This window comes from Wolffia australiana, chromosome 3, assembly GCF_029677425.1.
Source record: "Wolffia australiana isolate 7733 chromosome 3, ASM2967742v1".
Taxonomy (NCBI): domain Eukaryota; kingdom Viridiplantae; phylum Streptophyta; class Magnoliopsida; order Alismatales; family Araceae; genus Wolffia; species Wolffia australiana.
In genome coordinates this window covers 4,583,412-4,609,219 of record NC_135837.1, presented here as the reverse complement: position 1 = coordinate 4,609,219, position 25,808 = coordinate 4,583,412, and the positions used below count along the sequence as shown (strand labels likewise).

General features: G+C 40.4%; 4 protein-coding genes across 4 annotated transcripts; 2 read left to right on the top strand and 2 right to left on the bottom strand.

Moving 5' to 3' along the window:
• The first annotated feature begins 4,631 nt into the window (after positions 1-4,631).
• LOC144700707 (uncharacterized) lies at positions 4,632-6,131 on the top strand. Its single transcript, XM_078572178.1, has 3 exons — positions 4,632-4,869; positions 4,977-5,663; positions 5,783-6,131. The coding sequence occupies exons 1-3, from the start codon at positions 4,783-4,785 to the stop codon at positions 5,939-5,941; spliced, it is 933 nt and encodes a 310-aa protein (XP_078428304.1). The 5' UTR covers positions 4,632-4,782; the 3' UTR covers positions 5,942-6,131.
• A 983-nt stretch (positions 6,132-7,114) lies between these two features.
• LOC144700708 (uncharacterized) lies at positions 7,115-8,049 on the top strand. Its single transcript, XM_078572179.1, has 2 exons — positions 7,115-7,638; positions 7,707-8,049. Exons 1-2 carry the CDS (start codon positions 7,144-7,146, stop codon positions 7,911-7,913), a joined length of 702 nt encoding a protein of 233 aa, XP_078428305.1. The 5' UTR covers positions 7,115-7,143; the 3' UTR covers positions 7,914-8,049.
• An 809-nt stretch (positions 8,050-8,858) lies between these two features.
• Positions 8,859-11,821, bottom strand: LOC144700705 (transcription factor GTE4-like). Its single transcript, XM_078572176.1, has 5 exons — positions 9,962-11,821; positions 9,816-9,867; positions 9,615-9,725; positions 9,450-9,529; positions 8,859-9,128 (listed from the first exon to the last, which is right to left on the bottom strand). Exons 1-4 carry the CDS (start codon positions 11,585-11,587, stop codon positions 9,474-9,476), a joined length of 1,845 nt encoding a protein of 614 aa, XP_078428302.1. The 5' UTR covers positions 11,588-11,821; the 3' UTR covers positions 8,859-9,128; positions 9,450-9,473.
• A 167-nt stretch (positions 11,822-11,988) lies between these two features.
• LOC144700706 (apoptosis inhibitor 5-like protein API5) lies at positions 11,989-15,617 on the bottom strand. The gene is made up of 16 exons (XM_078572177.1): positions 15,372-15,617; positions 15,118-15,282; positions 14,938-15,037; positions 14,799-14,864; positions 14,619-14,701; positions 14,469-14,543; positions 14,194-14,343; positions 14,037-14,102; positions 13,905-13,970; positions 13,710-13,820; positions 13,198-13,287; positions 13,012-13,118; positions 12,803-12,917; positions 12,649-12,714; positions 12,471-12,571; positions 11,989-12,269 (listed from the first exon to the last, which is right to left on the bottom strand). The coding sequence occupies exons 1-16, from the start codon at positions 15,459-15,461 to the stop codon at positions 12,062-12,064; spliced, it is 1,659 nt and encodes a 552-aa protein (XP_078428303.1). The 5' UTR covers positions 15,462-15,617; the 3' UTR covers positions 11,989-12,061.
• Positions 15,618-25,808: the final 10,191 nt, after the last annotated feature.

Genomic DNA, 25,808 nt, shown 5'->3' with positions numbered 1-25,808 from the left:
TCTATTTATATTGTTGATCTGTCTTTAGAATCTGGCACTTATTTTCCAGATATGGACAAATGAGAGATGTTAATATAAGGACCATGAATCGTGATCATCCACTCTTAAAGCATCAATGGGGAGCAATATGTTACATTGGAGACCTCTACTTTGTCAAAACCCATTCCTGTCCATGTTCGTACATGGAAGTGTAAGAGCTGGTTTGATCTTCCCTAATAGCTTAGAAGTTTTAGCACCACCCAGCCTATGATTGGCATCAATTGGGGGCTTTCATCTCCATCAAACTATTGCAAGTCACACATAACCATAAAGCTTGTGCCCACTACTTCTAGGAACGTCTATATTGTAATTGCAGTCACATCCTCAGAACAGCTGCACCCATAACCATTTCCATAGCCACATCCGCCCACAGCCACATCCATAACCTACACAATGTGCTTGCATGCCTGTGTCATTTTTTCCTGGGAAACTGCCCATACCCTCGAATGCCAAATTGCATCGCACATGTCACTAGCATCTACCTCCATATCGCTCGTACCGATCCCTTTTCCCTATTTTGAAGCTCAAATAAATTTTTTTAAATCTATAAAATAATAAAGTTTAGACTGAAACTTTATTTTTAAGATCTCATGAGGAATTTAATAGGTATAATTAGATAAACATATATACAAAATAAAAATTCTAAATACGAAATATATTTTCACAGCTTTTATTTATTACAAATATCATTGCTCAGTGTTAATTTGTTCCTTAATCTATATTGGAAATAAAATCATACCTCTTTCATAAATTAGAACACAATGACGTATTTTTAACGCTAAATTAATGTTGACCAGAAAGCCAATCACATGTCTTATTTGAAATTAACATATTCATTAATACTCATGTCAGGTTTTAGTATAATTGAAGGAAAAATTTAATAATAATCATAAATAATAAAATGTTATTATGATAAGATCATACTAGAGTGATTACTTTTATGGAAATAGGTAATCCTAGAAATTTCTATAAATAGCATATTCAAGAAGGAAACCTAAATATCTAGATACAATATCTCTATCTACTCTTCTACTCAAATGATGGGGATGATTGATCTTGTAACCATTTGAGTAAAGATACGAAGGGGAGATAGTGGGTGCTCTTATGGGAAAGAGTTCACTAAGTTGATATGTATGAATCCTTGGATAGTTTAATATCCAATTGTAAACCAGGTCAATTCATGTCACAATTGAAGATGTGATATTACACCAATTATATCTTGTCGACAGATGCTTGTATTTTGACACTGATTTATAAACCTATCTACAATATTCTCAACAGTCTTAACTCAAATGCAGCATCAAGTCCACAAAAGGTAATGCGAATGATTTAAAGAAGAAGATGTGATGAAGTCCTTAGGCCAAGGAAGTGGAAATATCCTACAATGATTTTTCTAATGATTTTTCGATCCATAAATCTTGAAAAGGATGATTGATAAGGGTTTTATAGTTAGAAAGCCCTAAGTCATTCTACGAGTTAATAGATGAGGGGTTATGTTTACATGCTAAGTGATAAACTCAAAATTAGGGTATAAATTACGTCGTCATGAAATTGAGTTTAATCAATAATATTCATATACTTTAACCCATAAAATAATTATTTAGTGATGAGCACAGGTCATCTCCACATGGAATGTATATTAAAGAAAGGGCTCTCTCTATCGATTAAATTCGAGAATGTGAGAAGGATAATATATAGCGTTAGAGGTAGTGATTGGGGGATAATTATAATCACGATAGAGGTAATAGTAATTTAATTATTTAGTGATGAGCACAGGTCGTCTCCACAGAAAATGTAGATTAAAGAAAGGGCTCTCTCTATCGAGTGAATTCAAGAAGGTGAGAAGGGTTATGTATTGCGTGAGAGGTAGTGATTGGGCAAGAATAGTAATCATGATAGAGGTAATAGTAATTTAAGAAGATGTGACGGAAATAGTACTTGTAATGGGTCGTTATCAAGCTAGTAGGACTAGAGGGTAAAATGGCATTAAGTGGTTACAGTGAGACGAGATGTGAATTAATGACAAGAGGTATTTAATTTAGAGTTTTATAAGCTAGGATTTATAATATAAGAGGATGGGGTCATGACAGCCTAGGTGACACATGAAGTGGATGGCAGAATATGATAGATAGGGATGATAGTGGATGAAGATGGATGTTGATAATCGATGAGAATAATAGGTGAGAGTGGCAAATGATCTATCTAAATGTGTTGGAGGATAATCAATGTAAGGCAAGAGGATAAACTTGGATCCATATGTTCCACCAGGATCAAAGCATCTTTCTAATGCAGATCAACATCCCCACTTCTCTATTGAACCCCTCCGAGCATAAAAAGACATCAAGAACAACTTGATGGACCTTTAAAAGTTCACTTTCTTTCAATTTGTCTCGCTTAGAGGAAGTGACCTTAAAGATGTCACTTTTAAAGATTTAGAGTTTAATTTATAGATTCAACTGAAAGGATGGATAGATGCCATAAAGACGAAGCTACCCTTAAATTTCTGCTCAATCAGAGTTTGGCACGTCAGATATCAAGCGTGAAACTTGGACAATTCTTAGTCATTCATTTAATCAAAATATTTCTCTCTCCTCGTCCTCATCAACGTCGCCATATCATTTTATTACAGTTTTGTCTCATCCTATCATTTAATACGATGATTTGCTCAAATTCTTCCTCATCATCCGCAATCGACGACTGTCACTCTTGGAAAAAAGACAAAAATCAATCTTAACAATTTATCATTTAAATATACCTACTAATAAATATGCACCGTCTGACATGGAGTCAGGTCAGCCTGCACCACATCAACACGTTCCCTTTGAAATCCTATGGCATAATGACACATTCGCGCCATGCCAGGTGACTCATTACACATGGGCACAACCGTCATATTTGACCAATTAAAAAGACAAAGAGCCAAACTGTTTTAAGTTTTCAAGCCTTAATCTCTATGCAGCATTCATTGCAAAAGAAGTATTATTTTTTTGATTGGGCCACATCACCCTGCATTGAATCAGTTAAAATAAAATAGTTGAACTTTAAAACATCATCATGTCATCGCTCATTGTGAAATCATAACAGTTTATATCAATGATTGGCTAACACCAATCATTCACCAAATTTGATGATTGGCTGTCGCCAGTCATTATGCCTAACTGTGGTTGGTTGCCATTCGATAAATCAAATGGCAACATGTGGCATTGCAAAAAGAAAGAATAAATTTTCTAAATTTGCATATTTATCTTTATATTGGGTAATATAATAATTTGGTATGCGTTGGTTGTTAAAGTGTCTGACTTGGTTCAAATTAATTCTATTGTTTGACTGGCATCACTGGTCATCGATTGTGGCAGAGCCCAACAATAACAGCCCTATATTCTACTCATTTAATGACAATTCTCAGTGTCAACATTTTTTTCCCATTTATTTAACATCAAACATTCTGAAAATAAACATCAGTTTATAAAATTCTAGGTTTTAGTACCTCATAAATGTGCCTTGGTTGTAAACCAGTATCAGGAGCATTACAAAGATATTTTACAGTATGGTAGTTACAAATACCTCATACTAGTCTCAATATCAAACCAATGTATTGTTTTCTTCAAATCATAAGGTGTTTTAAAAAAATAATGATTTAAATTTTTTGGTATAGATGAAAAGAGTAACCATATAATTGAGAGTCAAAATACAGCTTGATAGTTGCAAGAATCAAAGTTGTACCTATCATACAAAGGAGCTTAATGTAGGATAAGGAAGTCAGTGTTGTGAAAGAAACCATGGACAACAGGGTCTCCTAGATTCCAATTTCTAATATACCTAATACATTCATTCTCTAACTCATTAACATACATTTATATTAATATTTTATATCTCACCAGAGTGAGGCACATTTTTTAGGTCATGTGCATGTATATCAAAGGGTTGTGATCAAATGTGAACTGCAAGGGTTGTAAATTGGTCCACAATATTCATGACATCTTTGGCGACTCTTATGTGAAATCTTAAGGCATGCAAGAACAATTTTAAATTGGTCTGATCTCAATAGTTACCCATGTCTACTCCATAGTTTAGTTTTGATTAGGTAGAAAGCTGTATCTGGAAATTAAAATTAAATAATTATGTAAATTGACAAAAGAATTGTATGATTCATGGAATGAAAAACCAAATTATAGTTCTTCCTTATTCAACTACTGGAAAGAAGGAGAGAGTCCTAATTACCACAGAAACTGACCGGATTGCAAGGGGATAAAAGCATATATAGTACCCGAATCAAAATATCAAAAGAAAATAAATTCAATGTATCTAAAAATTAAATTCAATGTATCTAAAAAACATGTTCAGTAAAAGGATAACGGATTACATAGCTTATAATATTAACATCAATCTGCCGAATAGATCGAAGAAAGACTACTTGATCATCCGAACGACTTACCTATAATGAGAAAAAGGGTAAAGAAAAAAAAAGGTCCAGAGCATTAAGGCATGCATTAATGATAGAAAAACCAGCAGCCGCCGCATGTCACGTCGAGGGCATTCCTGAGAAAAGAATTCCTTCGTGCGCCTGTTTCGGCGCCTTTTGAAGGATTCCTTCCTCTCTCCTCTCATCCCATCTGATCTCATCTCTTCCATAACTTTAAACTCCAACCCACTCCCCTCTCGACCAGACGATTTCCTTCGGTTGGAACTTCTCAAAACCAAGGCAAAAACGGAAGAAGAGAGAAGAGTAGCGTCGTCGAGGGCATGGATTTTGCTTCAAAAGGAATATCCTGGGCTGAAAGTATGCTTGTAAAATGCGGAGATATATGCCGCGATGGGATCATGGCTAAGGTTCGTTCATAGACTCTTCTAATTCTCCGCGGAATATCGTTTGTATTTTCCTTCAATCATGTTTCCAGTTATACGCGATATGGGATCAATCTTTGTTCCGTTTGCAGGAACCTGTCAAGATTGTTGACGCTGTGGGGGAGCGTTTGAGGAGAATCTACGAAGAGGTTGCCGATGATCTGCTTTGCCTATTTTCAGTCGTCGATGGCTCTGACCCGGGAGATGATCCGCCATCATCATTATCATCATCATCATCATCATTACCAGTAAATGATTCGCCTCCTGGTGATCATCAAAGGCCCATAGATGATCCACCACCGCCATCATCATCATCATTACCACTAGTAAATGATTTTCACCCAGGAGATGAGTCGCCCATAGATGAACCACCAACACCACCGCCATCATCATCATCATCACCATCATTATCATCATCATTACTATTACTCAGATTAGATGATTCTCACGCGGTAGATGAGTCGCCATGTGGTGATCGCCACAGGATCTTAGATGACGATCCAATAAGATTGTCATCATCATCATCATTATTACCATCACCATCACGAAAAATAGGTGAGTTGTCTTGTGATGATCAGCAAAGGCACATTGATGATGATCCATCATCATGGCTACCACCATCACTCGAGTTAGAGGCAGAGGAGAGAGATGAGGAATTCGATGAGATCTGGCTGGAGGAGTTCAGTGAGAGAAATGAAAAAGCGGGCGAATTGGAAGAGGTGGACAGTAGCGAGCTTGCTCTGATCTCGCGGAGGGCGATGAAGAATCACTCTTATAAGGTACAAAGTCTTTCGATAATTGCTAGACATAGTTTCGAAAAGTCTAGGGTTGAATCAGTTGTTTTCATTTTTGTCGAAGTGTCTTTTCTCTGAATCTGATATTTCTGTTATTTACCCAGAAAAAGCTGAGAGATATCGTGGCTTCGAATTTCTACACTGCCAGAAAGAAGTGGGCATCTCGCCTCGGGGCGAGGAGAGAAGAGAAAGTTGTCAAAGGGACTGGAGAAATATCAACTGAGAGACCCTTATCGTGTGAATCTGACTGGGAACTCCTCTAAGTTCTTCTGCGTTATGAGTCGTGAAGGAAGAATAATTGGCAGGAACATACAAAGAAAATAAGTTTCGTCGTTTTTTGTTCTGTTATATCGTCGAGGGATTTAATTTTGTAATAATGCAAATAGGTTTGTAGTGATGATCGCAAATATTCTTCTAATCAATTCTGCTGTAAAGTCTGGTGTTCGATCAAAATGGGCGTGATTGTACAATCGAAATTGTTCTATCTACTGGCCCTGATCGATGTTTGTATTTGGCGATTAGACTCAGTCGGATTGAATGCGGAAGACATTACCTTTCCGATCTTGGCCGCTTTATCGAACAATTCCGTAGGCAGGACCTTGATGACCCAGATTGATTAAATCAATCAGGAATATAGAATTTCAGAAATTTTGGAATAATAGCGATAATGATCTATATCAAAAACTTATCTACACGTGTAAGACAATTTAAATTAATTAATTATGAAATTATAAAGGTTTTTATTTGACATTCAAATACTCGATTAATTAATTTAAATGAAGAAGACGATTTTAATTAATGAATTTTGAAATTATAAAGGTTTTTATTTGACATTCGAATAATCGATTTAAAATGCCGGATATTTCAAGTATATTCGACATTATTTAAGACATTGGAAAATTAAAATGATTAGTACCTCGTCGGCTACTGAGACCTGGATCCGAGACAACAGTTTACCAGCCACAGGTTGATGCGGACAAGTGTTGAAACTTGGAAAACACTAAAACATAAAATTACTTCCGATATTTAATTTTTAATGGCAAAGCGGTAAAAATCAGAGTGTAATGATCAATCAACTCACATGAAAAAAAACGACAGAAAAAAGTGTGCAACTTGAAAAACCTGTTTTCTCTGCATGCTGATGAGTAAACTACTCCCGATGTCTAAATTTTTATGCGGAAACGGAAAAATCGGCCTAGAAAGTGTGATCAAATAACATACATGAAAAAAACGTGTACAACTTGAAAAACCTGTCTTCGCATGGTAATGAGTAAACTACTTCCGATGTTAATTTTTAATGGGAAAGCAGTAAAAATCAGGCTACATAATAGTGAAAAATAAAACAAAAAAACGTGTAACTTGAAAATCCCGACACGTAGCAAAGAAAAAGGACAGGTGGCAGAGCCCTCCCTGTTCTTATCTTCCTTCCCAGCGATCACCACAGTTCAAACCAAAGATCAGAAAAATGGCTTCTACGCAGCGGGCCAAGCGGAAGCCGAAGAGAGAAGAGCGCAAGGAGGAAGAAGAGAAGAATATGTCGTTGGAAGAGATCGGGGGCTACCGGGCAACGGCACAGCAGAACTCGCTAGAGACGATAAGAGCAGCAGAGGAGCGATACACCAAGGCGAAGGACTCCGCAGCTGCAGTTCTGAAGGAGTCGAAAGAGACTGTGGGCGAAGGGATTGGGGCTGCGGTGGCCTACGCTACCGCCAAAGGCGTGGAGGCTAAGGACTTTGCCGTGGAGAAGAGCCAGCAGGGCTACGAAGCGGCCAAGGAGTATGCTCAACAGACGGCCGACAAGGCCGTCGCGGTGAAGGAGGCCGTGACAGAGAAGGGGCGGAGAGGAATGGAGATGGCGACTGAGCAGGGATCGAAGGCCTACGAAGCAGCCAAGGATGCCGCCGCTAGTGTAGTTCAGACTAGAGAAGAATCTCCTCAAGATGAGGATGAACAGGAAAAAGTGGAGACTGGATCTGAAGACTCGGTGTACAGAATCCTCTTGGCCTCTGATGCTTGATCCTCTTGCAGGGAATCCGAGGAGAACGATTGACATTGGAGAAAGAGCCCGAGGAAGAATCACCGGATCGTGAACTGGAATACTTGGAAATCAGAGGAGAAACGACGGCCATGGAGGAGTTCTACGAGGCTGTAGGGAAAACTGTGATCGGCATCGCTCGGTTCGTTACCGATCTGATGAGTGGAGGAGGCGCGAAGCCGGGGAACGGGAAGAACTAGAGGTAATCGAGATAGACGACTATTGAATAGTGAACATCGTCAAAGTTGTGTAAATTATCGTAGGGACTGTAAATGTCCAGTTTGGAGTACATGGAGTCAACATACTGCTTATATAAATTATAAATTCGAGCTTCAATGTCTCGATTTCCATGGCAGACATCTACGGTACTGCTCTTGGATAGCATATATCATCAAAGTTACGTGAATCATCGATAACTCAGCGACGGTAAATCTCCTGTTAGGAGTAGATGAAAACAACATACTGCTTAACTAAATTATAAATCTGAGCTTCGATTACTCAACTTCCACGCCCCAAATCTTAAGTCCTACCTTTGGAGAGTAAAAATATGCAAAGGTACGTAAAAATCTGCAAATCGCCTGTTTGGAAGACATGGATTCAATATACTGCTTTAAAAAATTGTAAATTCGAACCTCGATAACTCAACTTCCAGTCCATACATCTCCGGTGTTGCCTGAGCGGAAATTAGATAATTCGGCGGCAAAACCTTGGAAGACGACAGGAAAACGCGCCTCGTCGTTCTTGATTGTTCATAATCTTCTGCAACTCCGGCATCGCAAAACCATACGGTTTAACCTTTAAATACATTCCCAGCGTTTTCGGCGGGAAATTCGAAAAATAACCTCCCTGCTTTATAAATCCCTCTCTCCGATGACGTCACCATACTAAGAGTTAAAACGTTAGGCGGGAAATTCTAGAAAGTTTTGAAGTTTAAAAATTCACTCAGACTCAGATGACGTCTGCAGACTAAAGACAAAATACATCCAATGGTTAGCTTTTAATTATGTTCTTAGTGTTTTTGGCAGGAAATTTAAAAAATAAACAACAAAAACCCGCCATTTCTGGAATGACACCATCAGTCTAAGCTGTCCTTCCCTTCAAAACAATCACAGTACGAGGAAGCTATATCGCCCATAGCACCGAAAGAAGCCTAACAGACCCGTCTACTAACAGGGATCTTCGGCCGAGAACAAAGCTTGGTCAACATTACAAAAAGAGACAGTGGAGCCCCCACCAGGATACAAATCCATATAATCCATTCCATCAGGTGCAAAATCAAAAGCCCAAACCTCCTTAATATTATACAAGCAGTAGGCCAGCAATTTTTGTAAGGGTTGTGGGCCCATCTTAAACAAAGTCAACGAGGCGGCCGACGGAAATGAACGATCGCCACGGCCTCGGATGTCCTAGGCTTCCTGAAAATTGGGATTGGAAATCAGGTTAAACAAACAAATACAATTAATATCTTGCCACTCATGCAAAAGTAGAAATTCTAATCAAGGATATCCCACCATATTTCTCCAAAAACCATAGTTGTCAATGACAGTTTTCAATCGACCAAGGTAATAATAACAACTTTGATATCATGGGCAAATCGATAATGGTCTTAACAATAGAAAATGAAGCAGATTCATCAATGTTCAGTATTTTTCAAATCTGAAATTTTCAAACACATGACAAACATTCTAAGGTTGCATCAAAATAAAAGGGTAAGCAAAATAGATAAGTATTTTCACCTGCACGCGATGAACTAGTGTTGGTCATGGGGAGTGTCCAACATCGGTCCCGCTGGCGGATGAACTGTCGCTGTCCGAGTCTGCAGGTATTATGATTGATTATCAGCGCAAGAGGGAAATCAAAACAAGACATGAAGCAAAGCATGTTGATCAGACCAAGCATACCACTAGACGACGTGCCTGAGTCACTACTTGAGCTACTTGAACTACTAGATCTCCCACTGTCTCCATTCTTCTCTCCTGCTAGATCTTCCACCCGCTTTTCTTGTGTCGTTACTGTTCCCCAAATTGACAGTTATTTAGATTAAAAACAAATTAATCAAACAGTAAATTTCAAAAAAAAAAACTTCCAGTCCATGTTATTACCTGGCCTAGTATCCGGCGGCTCGCCAGCAAGGGGAATTGAATCCGGCAAATTCTACCAAATCATAAAAGAAAAGTATAAGTACAGGAAAGGGTATTATGCAAAAAACAAAAACTAGAGGAAATTAAAGCAAAATATTCATCTTTACCCTCTCTGGCAGTCTATGCAGAGACTCTCCCCTGGCCAGACTAGCGAGCTCGGCCCTCCTCTTGTTCTTGCTCAAGCTCTTCTTATAATTGGTGACAAATCTGTCGAGCTCCCAGAGCGTCTCGTTATCCACGCTATCAATGTCCACTTCAATCTCGTCCTCGTGCTGGCTCAAAGACGCGGTCCTCTTCTTGATGATTTGCACCACGCTATCAAGCTTCTCAGGAGGGAGGCTCTGCAAATTATTGCTCAATTTTTGCTTCTCCTCATAAGTCATGCCCCTCTTATTGGGCTCCTTAGCCTTGGGCTTCTTCATCGCCGGCGGGCGCGCCACCTGGGTCTTGTAAGCCGCCGGCCTCGGACTGATCTCTGCCATCGGATGCGTCGTCGACCCAGATCTCTCCAGCACCCTCACATCCAACGGCTGAGGCGAAAACGCGCACTCAGCTTCAATGGAAGGCCACCGCTCTTCAAACACCTTGGACAGCTCTTCAGCCATGAGATGCACGTCTTGGCCCTTGGGATTATAAGTCATGGCATTGCTGAAAGTCAATCTAACGTCTTCTGCAAAGTCTCCAGGGGACTTGTACCAACCCTTCTCCAGCCTTGTTTTGATAGTGCCGAGGTCCATGGGACGCTCAATTATGGTGTAATAGTCGTGCAAACCAAGACCCTTGACGTCCACAGGCGCGTTGAACACCCACCCAAACTTGTGTTTCATCAGCTTGGAGAGAACAGAGGCACAGCTCTTGAAAGCCTGCGCGTATTTCTTAAGGGTCGGGGACAAAATCCCATCTTCCTTTGGGAAATTGGGCCTCTTGCCAAGGCTTGATTTTGATCTCTTGAGGGGCTCGGCGGGAGGGAATTTGTCCTTGGCGAGGAGGAAATCCGAGTTTCGGTAGTACTGATTGGCCTTGGGCGTTCTCTTCTCCTTCTCCACCACTTCCCCAACGCTGTTGTTCTCCATCTGGGCAGGAGCGACGGATACGCTGAGCTGGCGGCGCAACGAAACCGCCGAGGCGGCTTCCGAGTTGGGAGCGGGTCTTTTCGTGCCTGCCACGGGGTGGGCGTTGCTGGCGGAGAGCTGGGATTGGGTATACTCCACCGCAGGAACGGCGGAAGCCGCGCGGGACTCGAGCCTCTTGGCTAGGGCACGAACTTGCTCAAGTTCTTGGGTGAGCTTGACGCGGAGCTCGTGGATTTCATGGCGGGTCTTGGAGGAGAGATTGATGAGCTTCCGACCTCCCGATCCTTCGTTGATGTTGTGATTCGATTGCTGTTGAGTTGCATCGCGATCGGACGTGCACGGGGGATCGTCCCGCCGGCCGTTGACGTTTAGGGTTGATACGTAGTCCCCTGAAGCGTCCGATTCAAAGCTAGAGATCCGTTGATCGTGATTCTGCTTCGGAGATGGAGCGGGCTGCTGGATCGAGGAGTTGACATCGTCGATGTTAAGCTGAGAGGAAGCGGGCGGCTGCGAGGGTTGAACGAGGATCTGAGGAGTCGTTAGATTGCTCGATTTCCCCGAAGACTTGTGAAATTTCCGAGTGTAGACCTTGTTCTCTCCCCACCTGTGCTTCTCCCGCGATCCATCACCGCCGCCTCCGACCAGAGTCCCCGAAGCCATTCATAAATGCGATTCTAGGGTTTCCAGAGATCAAGAAAAAGTACCAAATTTCCGCCCGGACTTCGATTCCGCCAAGAACAGCTCGATCGGCGACGCGAGAAGCCCGCCAAGATTCAAGCCGGGTGACAACAAACGATCGAAATTATCGCCGGAGAGGAATCGATCGAAGCGTGCTCGCCTTCAAGGTGCTCGCCAGTATGCGCAGATGAAATAGAGAGAGAGAGAAAGAAATCCCGTCGATGCTTGCTCGATTCTTCTCCCTTCTTATTAAATCAGATCAAAGAACCGGCGCTCGCACGTGCGAGCTGAACAGCAGCGGTCCGTCGCTTCGTCTCTTGCTGACACGTGTCCTCGCCCGACGGAGACCACTTCGGCCCATTTTGGTTTAAACTCGACAAAGATTTTTAATAAACTTTCTACGCTGGGAATTAGCCAGAGATTTGCTCATCCCTTCTCTTCAAGAGAAGAGATTAGTTAGTAGGAGGAGGCCCGGCCTCTGCCACGTCCCCCTGCCCAACCTCGGCCTCTGCCGCCGCTGCCACGGCCGCCGCCGCCGCGCGAAGAGAGGCCCTCGAGGGCCCTGTTCATAAGCTGGTTCTTAAAACCGGCTCCTTCGGCACGTGCTTTCTTCGGGGGTTGACCCGGCCGAGCCCCCATTGACCCCGCTAATGTTCTCTTCTCACTACAAAAATAAAATTCAACCAAGTCAAATCTTAGAAATTCATCAGTAAAATGTGGTAAGAGTAAAGATCTTTAATACATTCTGTGATCTATATTTTTTTTCCTTAAGTAGCCGGGCGTGGTGGAGTTGTCATTCGTCCCGAACTTCTCCCACCACAGCATGCTTAACTTCGGAGTTCCCATAAGAGTTGTGGGTTTGTACCTTACGGCAGCGGCTTTGCTTGGCGTGGGCTTTGCTGTCTCCTTCCATGAGAGGGTGATCTTCGCGTCTCCGATGAAGGATGGAGCCTTGGAATGCAAAGGCTAGAGAGAGAAACATAAGCTCATGAAGAGATAGTTTGATAGGTAAATAGAGATTGAGAGAGAGATAGAGAGCTCACTTGTGTCATGGCTAATATATTGTTGCAGATTCGGAGGCCCGTAGTGGTATTCTGCTTTTCGGTTTTCTGCATGTGTTCAGGAGATGGGTGGAAGTTAATTAAGGAAAGGATTAACTTTAATTATGAAGAAGAAATTTGGAGATCAGATGCATACAATTTTCGTCTTTTCTTCATCCGTCTTGGCTGCTGACATTGCTTTATTGTGCTCCGTCATTCCTTGGGTCAGCTTCTTTATGGTGCCCTTCACGAGTTCTTCGGTGTACTTCAACCTAAGAAAAATAAGATGGGCCAATTTTCACAACTTTTACCAAGGCTTTGTGCTGAGCCTAATTAGTTTTCGCAGACGAACGTTGAATAAATTACCTCTCGGTGAAGTCTTTGTAATGTTCAGAGAAGTCCTCCCCAAGTCTGTCTGAAGGTTGGCCGGTAACAATCTTGTAGCCGCAGAGACTGTTCGTGGAATTTGGGGTCTGCACAGAACTTTAGCGATTTTGTTTTTGAAATGTAAGAGAAATTTGAAAAAAAACCAGAAAAAGGAGCTTCCTTTACCTTATGAGCCAAGTGATGGAATGTGTAGAGGAGGCATTCCACATAACTGAAGTTAAGTGTCTCTCCGGCTTTCTTCCTAGTCATGAAGTTCTGCAGGCGAAATAAAATTTATCAACTTTCTTCTGGGGTTTGGGTTTTCCCTTGTTACTCTTGTTTATATATCTCAAGTATTGGGTTGATCACCGTTTTCAGGTGGACTTCCATTTTTTCTTTCAAATTAAATATTATTAGATCTTTTCACAAAGTTATAAATCAGATTAACTGAATAAAACGCAGGAAATTGAAATAACCTTCAAAAGTTGTACAACGTATGAAATATTTTATCATATTTTTATAAATCTGACAAAATTTATGAGCCTTCTTCTGGAGTTTGAGTTTTACCTTGTAATTCTTGTTTATATACCTAAAAGGTTGGGTTGATCAATTTCATTTTTTCTTTATAAAAATAATTATTAGATGTTAAAGAATCAAAAATCATATTAACCGAATAAAACTCAGGAAATTGAGACAACCTTCAAAAGTTGTACAACGGATGGAAGAATCTGACGTGAATCCTGTGCTGTTGCATAGGGTGAGCAACCGGCGAGTGTCTTAAGCAAATCTTGTTTGCGTTCCTCGGGAAGCTGAACATGAACGTGCAGCTAGTAAACATCAAATCTTCATTTACGAAGATAAAAATAAAAATACTAGTAAAATAAATTAAATACCTTGTCGAAAACAGGAATTAGATATTTCGAGTAATAACCAATAAACTTGCTGCTTGAAGCACCTCTCTGCAAAAAACATGAATTAGAATCCCAAGAACATCGAAAAAAGGAGAAAAAAGTGCACATGCATACCATAAAATAAGGAACAGCCATGAACATACAAGAAATTAATCGGTCTATGTGGTCGACATCCGAGACCTGAAAGCGTTATGAATCAAGTTAGCAAGATCAAAAATTAATTACGAATTTAAAGAATGAGATGAGAAAGTCAATTTTAATGTCCAGGTACATTGAATTGCACATCCAGATCAGCTTGTCCCTCGATTATTTCGATAAGTTCTTGAATTCGTTCTGGAGGGGCACTTTCTCCAAAAATACTCAAACTGCTGAGAAAGTCCATAAAAAGTTTGAATTCCGCGCCAGTGACATCTCGCAAGCTCTGGACCAAAGATGCAAACAACATTAATAATTTACCAGACGAATTTTTTACTATCATAAATAAAATTCATGAAATTTGTCGAAAACACTTTATACAAATGAACTACGGTAAAACAAAAGACGAACCTTTTTAACTAAATCTGTCACATGTCGTTCCATCTGTTCTTGGGGCTTCAGAAGTTCAGCTTTCAGAGGAAAAACCTGGATAGAAAACCACGAAAAACATTAATTTGCTTCGAGCAGCTACAGACTTGGGCAGAGAAATTTAGATAATACCTTGTCTTTGAGGAAACAGATAACTTTGTCACGAATATTTTCGTCACTTGATTCAACATGCTTCAACAAGCCTGACAATGAAGCTGAAACATTCGAAGGCAAATTAAATTTTGGAATACGAGTTCCTTGAAATGATAAATAAAAATAAATAAACCCTTTTTGGCAAAAAAAACACATTACCTTTCGCATCTTGTCTCAGAAGGGACATCAGCGCCTTGTGAACAGCATCACGCTCCACATTTTCCTCTTTCGAGAAAGATAGAAAAAATCAGCACTGCAGAGAGCGATTAAAGAGATAAAGAAGAAACCCAAGTCTTACCGGCCACAAGAAGCTGACCAAGAACATCAACTATTTTTGAGACATAATCTGGATTATCTTTACACAGAAGAGGAAGTCCTCGAATAGCCTGAACTCTGATCTGAACGTGTTTAACCAAAAAAATCAAAACAATATACCGTAAACCCACCGGTTAATTAGAAATCAAAAACCAAATATTACCCCCAGTTCTTCTTCCTCGAGCAAGTCAAAATGCGCAGACGCCGCCTTGCTGGCCAAACCGGGGAAGAATTGGAAAAACTTGGGAATGAGCTGCGCAGCGAGCTGCTTAGCCTTGGTACTCCCATGCTGCACCGCCATTAGAATACCTTCAAAGTCGCTGACATGCTGCAATCAAAGGCCGATCAAAAGAAGCCCAGGAAAAAAAAACCCTAAAACGGATTAATCAACAGCAACAAAGGGTACGCGAAAAAAACCTGAGATTTGTCGCTCGCCTCGTTCAGGCGCTCGTTGTACTGATAGAGATTATCGACTTCGGAGGGATCCGCTCCAGCGTCGGACGCCATTACAGGCCAAGGGAACAAGAAGAGGAAGATTGGAGAGAGAGAAGATTGTCGTGGCTGGGAGAGAAGGATAGCTCGCCAGAGCTTGTTCTTGTTCGTCCGAGTAGCCCTCGTCGTCGCGCCGGCGAACAAGGGGGAAATTGGGAGGAGGACCACGGGGGAAACGGCGGACTACTGAAATTTCCAGATCGGACGGCTGAGATTGCTCCATCGAGATCTATCCGTCCGTTCATTTAAATTGAGCCCAGATAACTGAATAATGTATAATGTGTGTTTAAATGTTGCTCGAATTTTCAGGTATATTTATTTGAATAATGATATGATAAGGTTGACCAGTGTTAGGACTTTAATCTGATGGATTCGTGGACTAGGGCCCGGCCCAGTTAACTGAATAATATATAATGTGTGTCTAAATATTGCTGGAATTTTCAGGTATATTTATTTGTATAAAGATATGATAAGGTTGACCAGTGTAAGGACTTTAATCTGATGGATTTATGGACTAGGGCCCGGCCCAGTTAACTGAATAATGTATAATGTGTGTTTAAATGTTACTGGACTTTTAAGGTAGATTTATTTGTATAATGATGGGGGGGGGGATATGATAAGGTTGGCCAGTGTTAGGGAATTGGAATTTAATCTGATGGATTTATGGACTAGGGCCCGGCCCAGTTAACTGAATAATGTATAATGTGTGTTTAAATGTTGCTGGAATTGTACGGTAGATTTATTTGTATAATGATGGGGTGGGGCGTATGATAAGGTTGGCCAGCTTTTGGGAATGGGACTTTAATCTGATGGAGTCGTGGACTAATAATGTGTGCTTAAATTTTTCTGGAATTTGAAGGTATATTTATTTGTAAAATGATGAGGGGGATATGATAAGATTGGCCAGTGCTAGGGAATGGGAGTTTAATCTGATCGGTCAAATTATGATTGCATGTTAGATGATCGAGTTAGTTGATGGAGTGGAATGAGGAGATAGTTATCTGGTTATGCTTATCCATAACACTAAGACAATTTTATTGATTGATATAATTTTTTAACTGCCTCTTGTGCAACCTAACGGCGCATTATATTTTATGACTGTGTGCAGGAATTTGCTTGAATTAAAGGGGATAATCATCAAGGGGCTAGAGCACTTTGTGGAGCTTGAATTTGAACAATTGGGTTGTTGGGCTAAAAAATATTGTTTTCATCTTCAAAAGGGCAGTCAGAGGGATATGAGCTACATCTTGGCTCCATCCACTAAACCCTATAAATTCTCTCCTATATAGGACCATGATCTGCAAGTCATGGAACCTTAAATCCATCACAAAGGAGGAAAAAATTTCATTGAATGATTTTCGAAAACTAGGGAAGGTTGTTTCAGTAATCATGTCTAAGTATACATATTCCCTATGGAGACAACATTCTGAACATGCGTACTTTCTGAACATGAGTATTTATCATGTCATGATCTCTTTATGTATATCTTTCCCTCAGTCTGAATGTGTTATAACAGCATCTAGATAAAAGGACAAGGCAATCCAAGATCTAGGTTGTTCAACCTATTTAGCATTCAGTGTTTTAAATATTTCATTGATTATTCTTCCTCTTTTGAAAGTGAAAAATGATTAATACTCACATAATACTGGGGTCCAAGTTGAGTAAGATGGACTAAAGGTACAACACATGACCATCAATGTAGTAAGGAGTAGATCTGATCATTTCCCCACCATTCCCATTCCCTTTCATCCACTTTCCCTCATTTTCCTCCTCTCTTTCTCTCTCTCCATCAGCCCCTTCCTAAAACTTCATCTCTCAATAACATGCAGATTCCTCTCTCTTAATTTTCCTCCATATCTTCATTTTCTCTCTCTAAAATTTAATTAATTTTTTTTAAATTCAATTTTATTGATGCCTGTCATTTCAGCTAGTAGTCGCGTGCATACAGCCTAGAGTATGCACTACTATATCTTGTACGATTAATAGCCTAAGCGAGCATATAAACATTGTAGGTTAAATTATGGTTAAAACACTATGGATTTAGATTTATCCCCTATAATACCACATAATGTGCATGTGCACATGATCTCATAGCGTGCTATGTGCAGGCCTCACACCACTTCTAATGTAGATTGTTGACCTCATATACAGATGAACACATGACTAATAATATCATGATGATCATTATCTTGTATGGAAACTAAATTTTAAGGGAAAGATTTGTAAGTTATAGGGTGATGGAAATATGTGTCCTCCAAGCCAATCACACATTCCACACCTCATTCCACAGTCATCAACGCAATATATATATATACACACAATGAATAAATTTATTATAATGAGATCACAATATGAAGATCACTAGTCTTTAAACATATGTCCTAAACATTCCAACTCAGAGGATACTAGAGACAGCCATTGAAATATCTAGATAGAATAGCATTGTATAGTCTCACTCATATGATGAATATGGCTAATCCCATAGGTGTTATTGTGGAGACATTAAGGACAAATAGTGGGTGTGATGTAACATGATGTGCCGGGATCAGGCGGCTCGTGTCATACCATAGGGGCAGACGAAAATGCATGATGTAACGAGATCAAATGATGAGTTCATTTGAAAATCAACAACAAGTACGTGAGTCAACCGACAGGTAGGGGGTATAGACGCAGATAATGACACGAGGGGTCAGGGCATGGACAAGCTTCCAATGACCCAAATGATTGGCGCTAAGTCCGACGGAGTGGGGAACGTTCACGATCCATGAGCGTCCACGTTCATCACCGCGAGCGAGGCTGATTCGACACCGATGAAAGAAAAGTCCTATCATGTGTGGCTATCCATATACTACGAATGAAGCCACTCTCAAGGCAGCGGAGCAGTCGAAAAACCCAACAGTGGGAAACATAACAATACCATAAGAGGGAAGAGAATGGGGACCTACGGGCGTTGGCTCGGGTGCTTGTGGCGGTTGCGACTGTCGTAGGCTTTGAAATAAATGGCTAGATGAACCCCAGTATTCACAATCAAGAAGATGGCCGAGATAAAATTGCAATGATTATAAGCATTATAAATCCAATAATTATCCGTGTGGGATAGTTTTTGGGTCGTGTACAAAGATATGTTTCGCTCTATCACTTCTGAAAAAGTGGATAAACTCGATGGATATGTAAGAGATACCAACAGAATGAGGGCAGTTCTAAGGGCAGAATTGTTAAAGTCGGTGTCGGCTAAGCAGAAGGTTTCATGGCCTTTGAACGACGATTGTCTTGCACTACGATAGATGAACATATTGGGCGCCAATCGGGGCAGGAAGGATCGGGGCAGAATCGGGCGCACTCAAATGACCCAGGGTCGAAATGTGGGAGCCTCCTATGGGGAAGAGAGAGAGAGAGATAGTCACGATAGTGCCTGTGGAGTAACTGCCGGTCACGACGGTTTGATAAGCCAAAAATAAGGGTGAATTTTGCAACTTACTAGCTTATACAATAAAATTTATAAAAGCCCTACTTAAGATGTGTAGTGATAAGTAAAGGGTATCGTCCAAGGGAAGCTAGTAAGTTGATTCAATTGATGATCTAATTGATTAATTTGACACTAATTAAATTTAATTTGATCTTTAATGAAGATCAAATCACCCTAATTAAATGAGAAATTTAGAAAGGAAGGTAGGAGAGATGAGAGGAATAGAAGAATATGGAACTCTAAATTGAATTATTTGATCCAATTTAAAGGATCAAAGTAGTCAATTAGAGGGATTCAAAAGATTGTGTTTTGGTTGGTTTTGTAGGTTTGATAATTCAGAAATAACTACATTATTAGATAGAAAAAGGGGGTAATGTAATCTCCTAAAAATTAAATCTTTTTCTAATAGTTTTTTCTAATGTGTACTTGGAATAGCTAGGTAAATCTCTCAATCTCAGTAAGGGCTTGTACATTTCACTCAAGCCTAGCGATTTAGAAGTTCAGATCGAGTTCAGGAAGAACGATGAAGGAATTTAACTAAAACATCATCCAAATACACCAAAAGTTCTATACATCAATGTAGGCCTGATTGGAATGATTCAACCGTACAGATAGAAAGAGGGGATCAGATGAGCAAATCCATAAAAAAATCATCTCAATCGAATTTCAAGATCAAAAGTTATTAATAAATGAATCTAAACCAATTTTAACCATTGGATTTAACTCCATTTATTTAAATATTTTTTTTTGAAAGACGCCATGATGTGTCATCTTCTCATTAGCGTGCACATTTGGAATTCCTTTTTCGGGTTTGATCTCTGAGCTCCACATACCCACTAGCGAAAAATAAAAATAAAGAGGAAAAGATCAGAAAATGGGGCTTGGTACATTTTGCGATGCACGTGAGGTGTATTCCTTTCACTGCGCAAACCAATCACAGAATTCCACGGGCAATGAACTTACCTCCCGGTGGCGCCCATCATCAAGCGCCATCGGATTCTAATCCGACGGCCGAAATGAGTCCACGTCGACCGCCCAAGAATCTCTCTAGTGATTTTGCATTAATGTCCTTAAAAACAAGAAATTGCCGCCTGACGACACCCAAAAGTAATTGTGTATACGCCCCTTGCGCATTCTCTCTCCTCTGATTTTTCCTAAAATCACAAAAATACCATGCTCATTTTCACTCAAGTCCCTGCCAAATTTACATAATGTGTCTATGCCACTACCGAGAGCTGTTTTTAGGGATATAATTGCAACTCATAATTACAAAAAGCCCCTGGAAGAGTAAAAATTGGTTTAAAACTCGTTTTCTCCTCATTAATATATCATTTTCCTCTAGAAAAATTCATTTCTCACTTGAATAAATCCCGAAAAATCCTAAAAAATCCTTAAAGATTCCATAAAATTCTAGGAAATTCAGTAATTCATCCCCATAACAATTAACCTCAAAATTAAATTTTAAACCTGCCATTTTCATTTAAAAATAATTATTTCAAGCTTAAATAGATCCCAGAAAATTCATAAAATTAACAAAAAATTAGGGAAAAATCAGAAATCACTTGGAAACATGAAATATAAGTATATATATGATAACCACCCATTTTAAGCTCTTTAAATGCATAAAATTGTGCTAATAGCATGAAATAAAGACCGAATTTAGGGTGTTATTACAATTCACGCTCGATTGGGGATGATTCCTTGGGAAGTGATGTTGGAGAAGTAGGATGTCACTGAAGTGGTGATGGACCACCATGGGAAGGGAAAACTAAGAGTCGTGAAGAATGGCAGCGATCGTCCATAAGGGCTATCACCAAAGGATGGAGGCAGCGGTGCACGGGTGCTAGCTAGTGCAACTTGAGTACCTGACAGGGGATGGAAAGAGAAAAAAGGAGGCACCCTAGTGATGACAGAGGATGATGAAGTGCACCCAAACGACCTTCATGATACGTCATCAGAGCTACCCTCGCCATGATCAGCACCACCGTCGGTCCGTGTCCAGCCCGACCGACATGCCAAAGCGTTCGTGAAGACGCCCTTGTTTAAATACACTGGGTAAAGCACATTTGCGCACGTGCATGTGTTTTAATTTTTCATTTTCGTTTGTCCAGTTCATGTTTCATGTTCATCATGAGGAGTTCATCGTATTCGTTGTGACGCATCCGTATTGTCGTGTTTTATCTGTCGTTTTATTCCGAGTCATTTTAAAATTTCCCCTTTGTTTTATTTTGCATCCGTATTGTCGTGTTTTATCGGTTGTTTTATTCCGAGTCGTTTTAAAATTTCCCCTTTGTTTTATTTTAAGTGTTGAAAAAAGGGGTCCCTTGTTGGGCCCCTTGTGTGAACTGTTTTTAATGGGCCCAACATGGCCCTATATAAGGGCATGATGGGCACATCACAACTCAGATATGGAATGTTTTTTGGGGAGCTACTTGTTTTTTTCCAGAACCAGGTCTCGTTAGAAGAAGAAATGAGAGGAGGAGGAGGAAGAAGAAGAAGGAGAGAAGGAGAAGAGGAAGGAGGGAGGGGAAGAATCTTCACATTCCATCGCCACTACCAGATAGGCGCCGCAGCTGGTCGGCGCCACCGCTGGTCGTCGCCGCCAATCTTGACCATTACCCATCATCAACGCCTTGAGGACATTTGTCGGACACCGTCCCCATGCTCGCGTTTGCCTGAGCCATCGCACACGGATCACCATGCACGCCGTTGCGTGATGTGCCACGGCACTCCACGATCCAAGCGATAGCGCTAGGCATCTCCGTTTTGGCAACGATGAACAGGCGCTCGAGCTCTCTAACACACGCTGTTACAAGCTGCTCCGTTGTGATCGAGCATTTGCATTGCTCTTCAGATGACCAAACTTCCTCGTGCGACTAGGGTTGCACCCAGTGCTCAATGCACTTGTGACTCTATGACTCATCTAGCACCAGGGAGAAGGGTGGGCCCCATTGACCAGGCCATGGTCAACGTTCTTGCTCCATTGACCGACATCGTAGGGTTCTCCGGGCTAGTGACATTTATGAACTTGGCCACTCCACCCGATGCGTTCTGAATCAACCTTTTCTCATCGGCTATACATTTCCAACGACGCCCCATCTATCCAATCACCCATCCTCTGTATTGTGTTGCTGGTCAGAAGCCTTTCCTGGATGCCCATGCCACCCGACTATGGTTTTGGACGCTCTTTTGCCGCAGCCGGCGTTGCTGCACTGCTCTTCCGGTCGTTGGTCGCGTGGCACACTTCGCGCCTGAGCCATCGTAATTTCTAAGCACTTGTTTGTGTCCGCTCACTAGCTGAGCGATTTGCGCATCGACCCTGTTTTGATTATGTCGCAAGTCTCGGCCTCCGCTCATGCATCGCCACGTCACTTCTGACTCCACTTTCTTCATCCTCTAGGCCTCCGATCTTCACCACTCCGATCCTGCTCCTACTACCAATTGAGCTACACCAAATTATTTCTTGGCCCATCTCCGTCATCAACCCGCGTTAATTACTGCATCGCCAAAGATCTTGATGATGGGTGCCACACTAACGAGGTACGTCATTCACCTGCTCGCCAGTTATTTTATTTTCTATAGTATACTTTTTGACTGCACTCCACCGCGCTCGGGTTAGATTGGGTGAGAGAATTTATCAAAAAAATCTACGAGTTGAGCGATTTCTTAGGTGCTGGTTGAGTCCATCTGTTATGTGCGAGCGCCAACGGAAAGTCTTCTGTTTGACTCCGTAGTCATCGTCGTTGCTTCGATAAAGGTCAGAACGTCATCGTCAGCGTCATCGGCCCTCCACTCGAACCTCAGAGCTCGGTGAATTTTTTGACGAGTTGGGGCATGCATGTACAACCACCTAGGATTCACGTCTTCATGTAGTTACATCTCCTAGTGAATTACCCATCGCACGACGTCATTGACGACGTCCGACATTAGAGGGCCCTATTGCTTGACGAACACGCAAGGAAGGTGTCGACCGTTGCTGTGTGCAACCAGGGTTTGCTGTCTTTTGAGGGGGGGGAGAGGCCGGTCTTCCGAGCAGGTCATCGGGTGTAGCGACCTACGAATGGTGGGTTTGCTGCGAACACGTTGCCATCCACTACGGCCAATCGTCTGGTGACAAACTCCTTTCGCACATTGTCAGGGACTGAAAACACCCTAAGTTCGGTATTTACTTCAAGTAATTAGCCCAATTTTATGCATTTAAAGAGTTTAAAATTGGCTTTCTATCATATATTTACATGTAATTAATGTTTCCAAGTAATTTCTGATTTTTCCCTAATTTTTGTTAATTTTATGAATTATGTGGAATTTATTGAAGCTAGGAATAATTCTGTTTAAATGGAGATGGCAGGTTTAAAAATTAATTTTAATGTCAAATAATGTGGGAGAAATTACTAAATTTTATATATTTTTCTGGAATTTTATTGGATCATTTGGGAATTTATTAGAGGAAGAAATGAACTTTTAATTAGAAAAGGATAAATTTACAAGGAAAATATGAGTTTTCAAGCAATTTCAAATGTCGGATGGGCTTTTCTTAAAATTTGGTGCAAATGTACCCTTAAAACAGCTCTCGGTTGTGGTTGCAGACAATTAAAACAGTTGCAGGGTTTAACTGAAATTAATCAGGATTTTTTTAATGGTTTTCTAGGAAAAAATGGAGGAGAGAAGCAAAAGGGAAATAAACATATATTTTTTGGGCAACGTCCGTTTGCGCGCACCCGTTTCATTGGGGGGCTTATCTACAGAAGTACAGGAAATTCTCTCCCAGTGGTAAGTTCACCGCCCGTCCCACGCATGCATAGAGCGTGCACAAAGGATGACATGGCACACTGTGAGTGGCAAGTGTAGTGCTAGCGCACAGGTATGTGCACAATGCCATGTACAAAGTTGATTTTCCTATTTTTCTTATTTATAGGAGGGGGTATGTGGCGCGCCGAGAGAGGAGGGGCCAAATGAAATATAAATTTTGCGGCTAATCAGCCGTAGACACGTCATTGTGTGTAAAAAATCAAATCAAACGAATGCAAATTGATCCAACGGCTTAGATTGGGCAATTTTCATTTATTAATAAGTTTTGAACCTGAAGTCAGATTGAGGTGATTTTTTTAAGGATTTGCTCGTCTCAACCTCCTCTTTCTATCTGTATCGTTGGATCATTCAGATGAAGCCTTCGTTGATGGATAAAAATTAATTACTAACTGGGGTAAAATGATAATTTTTACCATGTAACCTAAGTATAAAAGCCGAATTTCTAGAGGAGGAGGTCATTCTTGAGGTGGTTCTTTCCTAGCTGCAAGACAGAGAGGAGCTTCATCCTAGGTCAACTTTGTTTGGTAATTTTTCTTCATTGTATTTGAATTTTTAGTGTAATTTGGATGATTTTTCAGTGAATTTCTTCGTCGTTCTTGTCAATCTTGGTCTGAACTTCTAAATTGCTAGGCTTGAGTGAAATGTACAAGCCCTTACTGGGATTGAGAGGAGAGATTGTGAGATTTACCTAGCTATTCCAAGTGCACCATAAAAAATTACAAAAAAATTTCAATTTCATGGAGATATTAAATTGGCCTTTATGATCTAGTAGTTGGTACATTTAGAATTACAAAATCCCCAAAACCAACTAAAACCAAATAAAATTTCCTTCTTAATCCCTCTAATTGAATCCTTTGATTCTTTTAATTGGAATAAAGAATTCAATTTAGAGCTCTCAACTTCTTCTATTCTTCCTATCTCTCCTACCGTCCTTTCTAAATTCTTCCTCTAATTAGGGTGATTTGATCTTCGGTGAATATTAAATTAACTCTAATTAGGGTCAAATTATTCAAGTAGATCATCAATTGAATTACCTTATTAGCTTCCATTGGAAAATACATCTACTTATCATTAAACATCTTGAGGGAAGGTTTTATAAATTCTATTGTATAAGCTATTATTAAAAATGCCAAGGGATTATAAAAACTACATAATTTACCCCTATTTTTGGCTTATCAGGGACATTGAGTTGTGTGGCGGACAAGAAGATCGGTGGGCGACGGCCCGTGACGTTTGAGCTCAAAGTTTCAGCCAGTGTGCTAGGGAAGTAGAAGAATCAGAAGTGGTGTTCTCTGATGATTTCACCATGTATCATTACTTACGAGAATGCCATATTAGGGTTTAGTGATTAACCATACACTAAGACATTCGTGAGTCTCATGCAGATGAGGGGTTATTTATGCATAGTAACTGATGATGGTAAAGGTTCATGAGATAATTGACATACTCATTTACATATTCTAGGACAAGAGGAGTACCTTAGCACCCCATGGGCAACAACTTAACCAATCATTTGGGTTAATCCTTGATTAATTAATCTAAATGTGGTATATATAATTAATAATTTTTAGCGCAATAAAGATAATTCAGTTATTGAGTTTATTAACTAGACTGATACATGGACCTAGAGGGTCACACGCAAAAGGTTTTTGGATGTTAGTGGATATAATTAGATGACTTTTGTTAATTATTCCCGAGGATAGGGACTTCTATGTTTTTTTTCATGCAATATAATATAAGAGGGCAGCCTCATTTGATACCCATGCGAATCATTTTGAGTGCCCCCTCTTTCTTATCTTCCTTTTTCAATACTGTTGCTTCTAATGGGGATCAAATTGAGAGGAAATCACATTTCTAACATTAGAGTTTGTTGAAAGAAGAGGATATCTAGTGCTTTGAAGAATGGGATATAGTTAGAGGCTAGACATTTGAACGACTCAAACATACTCACTCAAGGAACAAATAAATCATGGATTTGATCTATGCAAACATGATGTTTTTGGTTTTTCTATGTTCTTGATGTTCAGATCCATTTTCAATTCAATATTCCGCTTTATAATTGAGTTTCAATCTTGTTGATGAGAGCC

Bases quoted from the DNA above. Each gene is read 5' to 3' on its own strand.
- LOC144700707 (XM_078572178.1), top strand. From the start codon at position 4,783: ATGGATTTTGCTTCAAAAGGAATATCCTGGGCTGAAAGTATGCTTGTA. The intron at 4,870-4,976 runs GTTCGTTCATAG...TTCCGTTTGCAG, and splicing joins GCGATGGGATCATGGCTAAG to GAACCTGTCAAGATTGTTGA. The intron at 5,664-5,782 runs GTACAAAGTCTT...TTATTTACCCAG, and splicing joins TGAAGAATCACTCTTATAAG to AAAAAGCTGAGAGATATCGT.
- LOC144700708 (XM_078572179.1), top strand. From the start codon at position 7,144: ATGGCTTCTACGCAGCGGGCCAAGCGGAAGCCGAAGAGAGAAGAGCGC. The intron at 7,639-7,706 runs GTGGAGACTGGA...ATCCTCTTGCAG, and splicing joins ATGAGGATGAACAGGAAAAA to GGAATCCGAGGAGAACGATT.
- LOC144700705 (XM_078572176.1), bottom strand. From the start codon at position 11,587: ATGGCTTCGGGGACTCTGGTCGGAGGCGGCGGTGATGGATCGCGGGAG. The intron at 9,868-9,961 runs GTAAAGATGAAT...ATGATTTGGTAG, and splicing joins TGCATAGACTGCCAGAGAGG to AATTTGCCGGATTCAATTCC. The intron at 9,530-9,614 runs GTATGCTTGGTC...TAATACCTGCAG, and splicing joins CTCAGGCACGTCGTCTAGTG to ACTCGGACAGCGACAGTTCA.
- LOC144700706 (XM_078572177.1), bottom strand. From the start codon at position 15,461: ATGGCGTCCGACGCTGGAGCGGATCCCTCCGAAGTCGATAATCTCTAT. The intron at 14,702-14,798 runs GTAATGTGTTTT...CGAATGTTTCAG, and splicing joins TCTGAGACAAGATGCGAAAG to CTTCATTGTCAGGCTTGTTG. The intron at 14,103-14,193 runs GTACCTGGACAT...TAACGCTTTCAG, and splicing joins ATCTGGATGTGCAATTCAAT to GTCTCGGATGTCGACCACAT.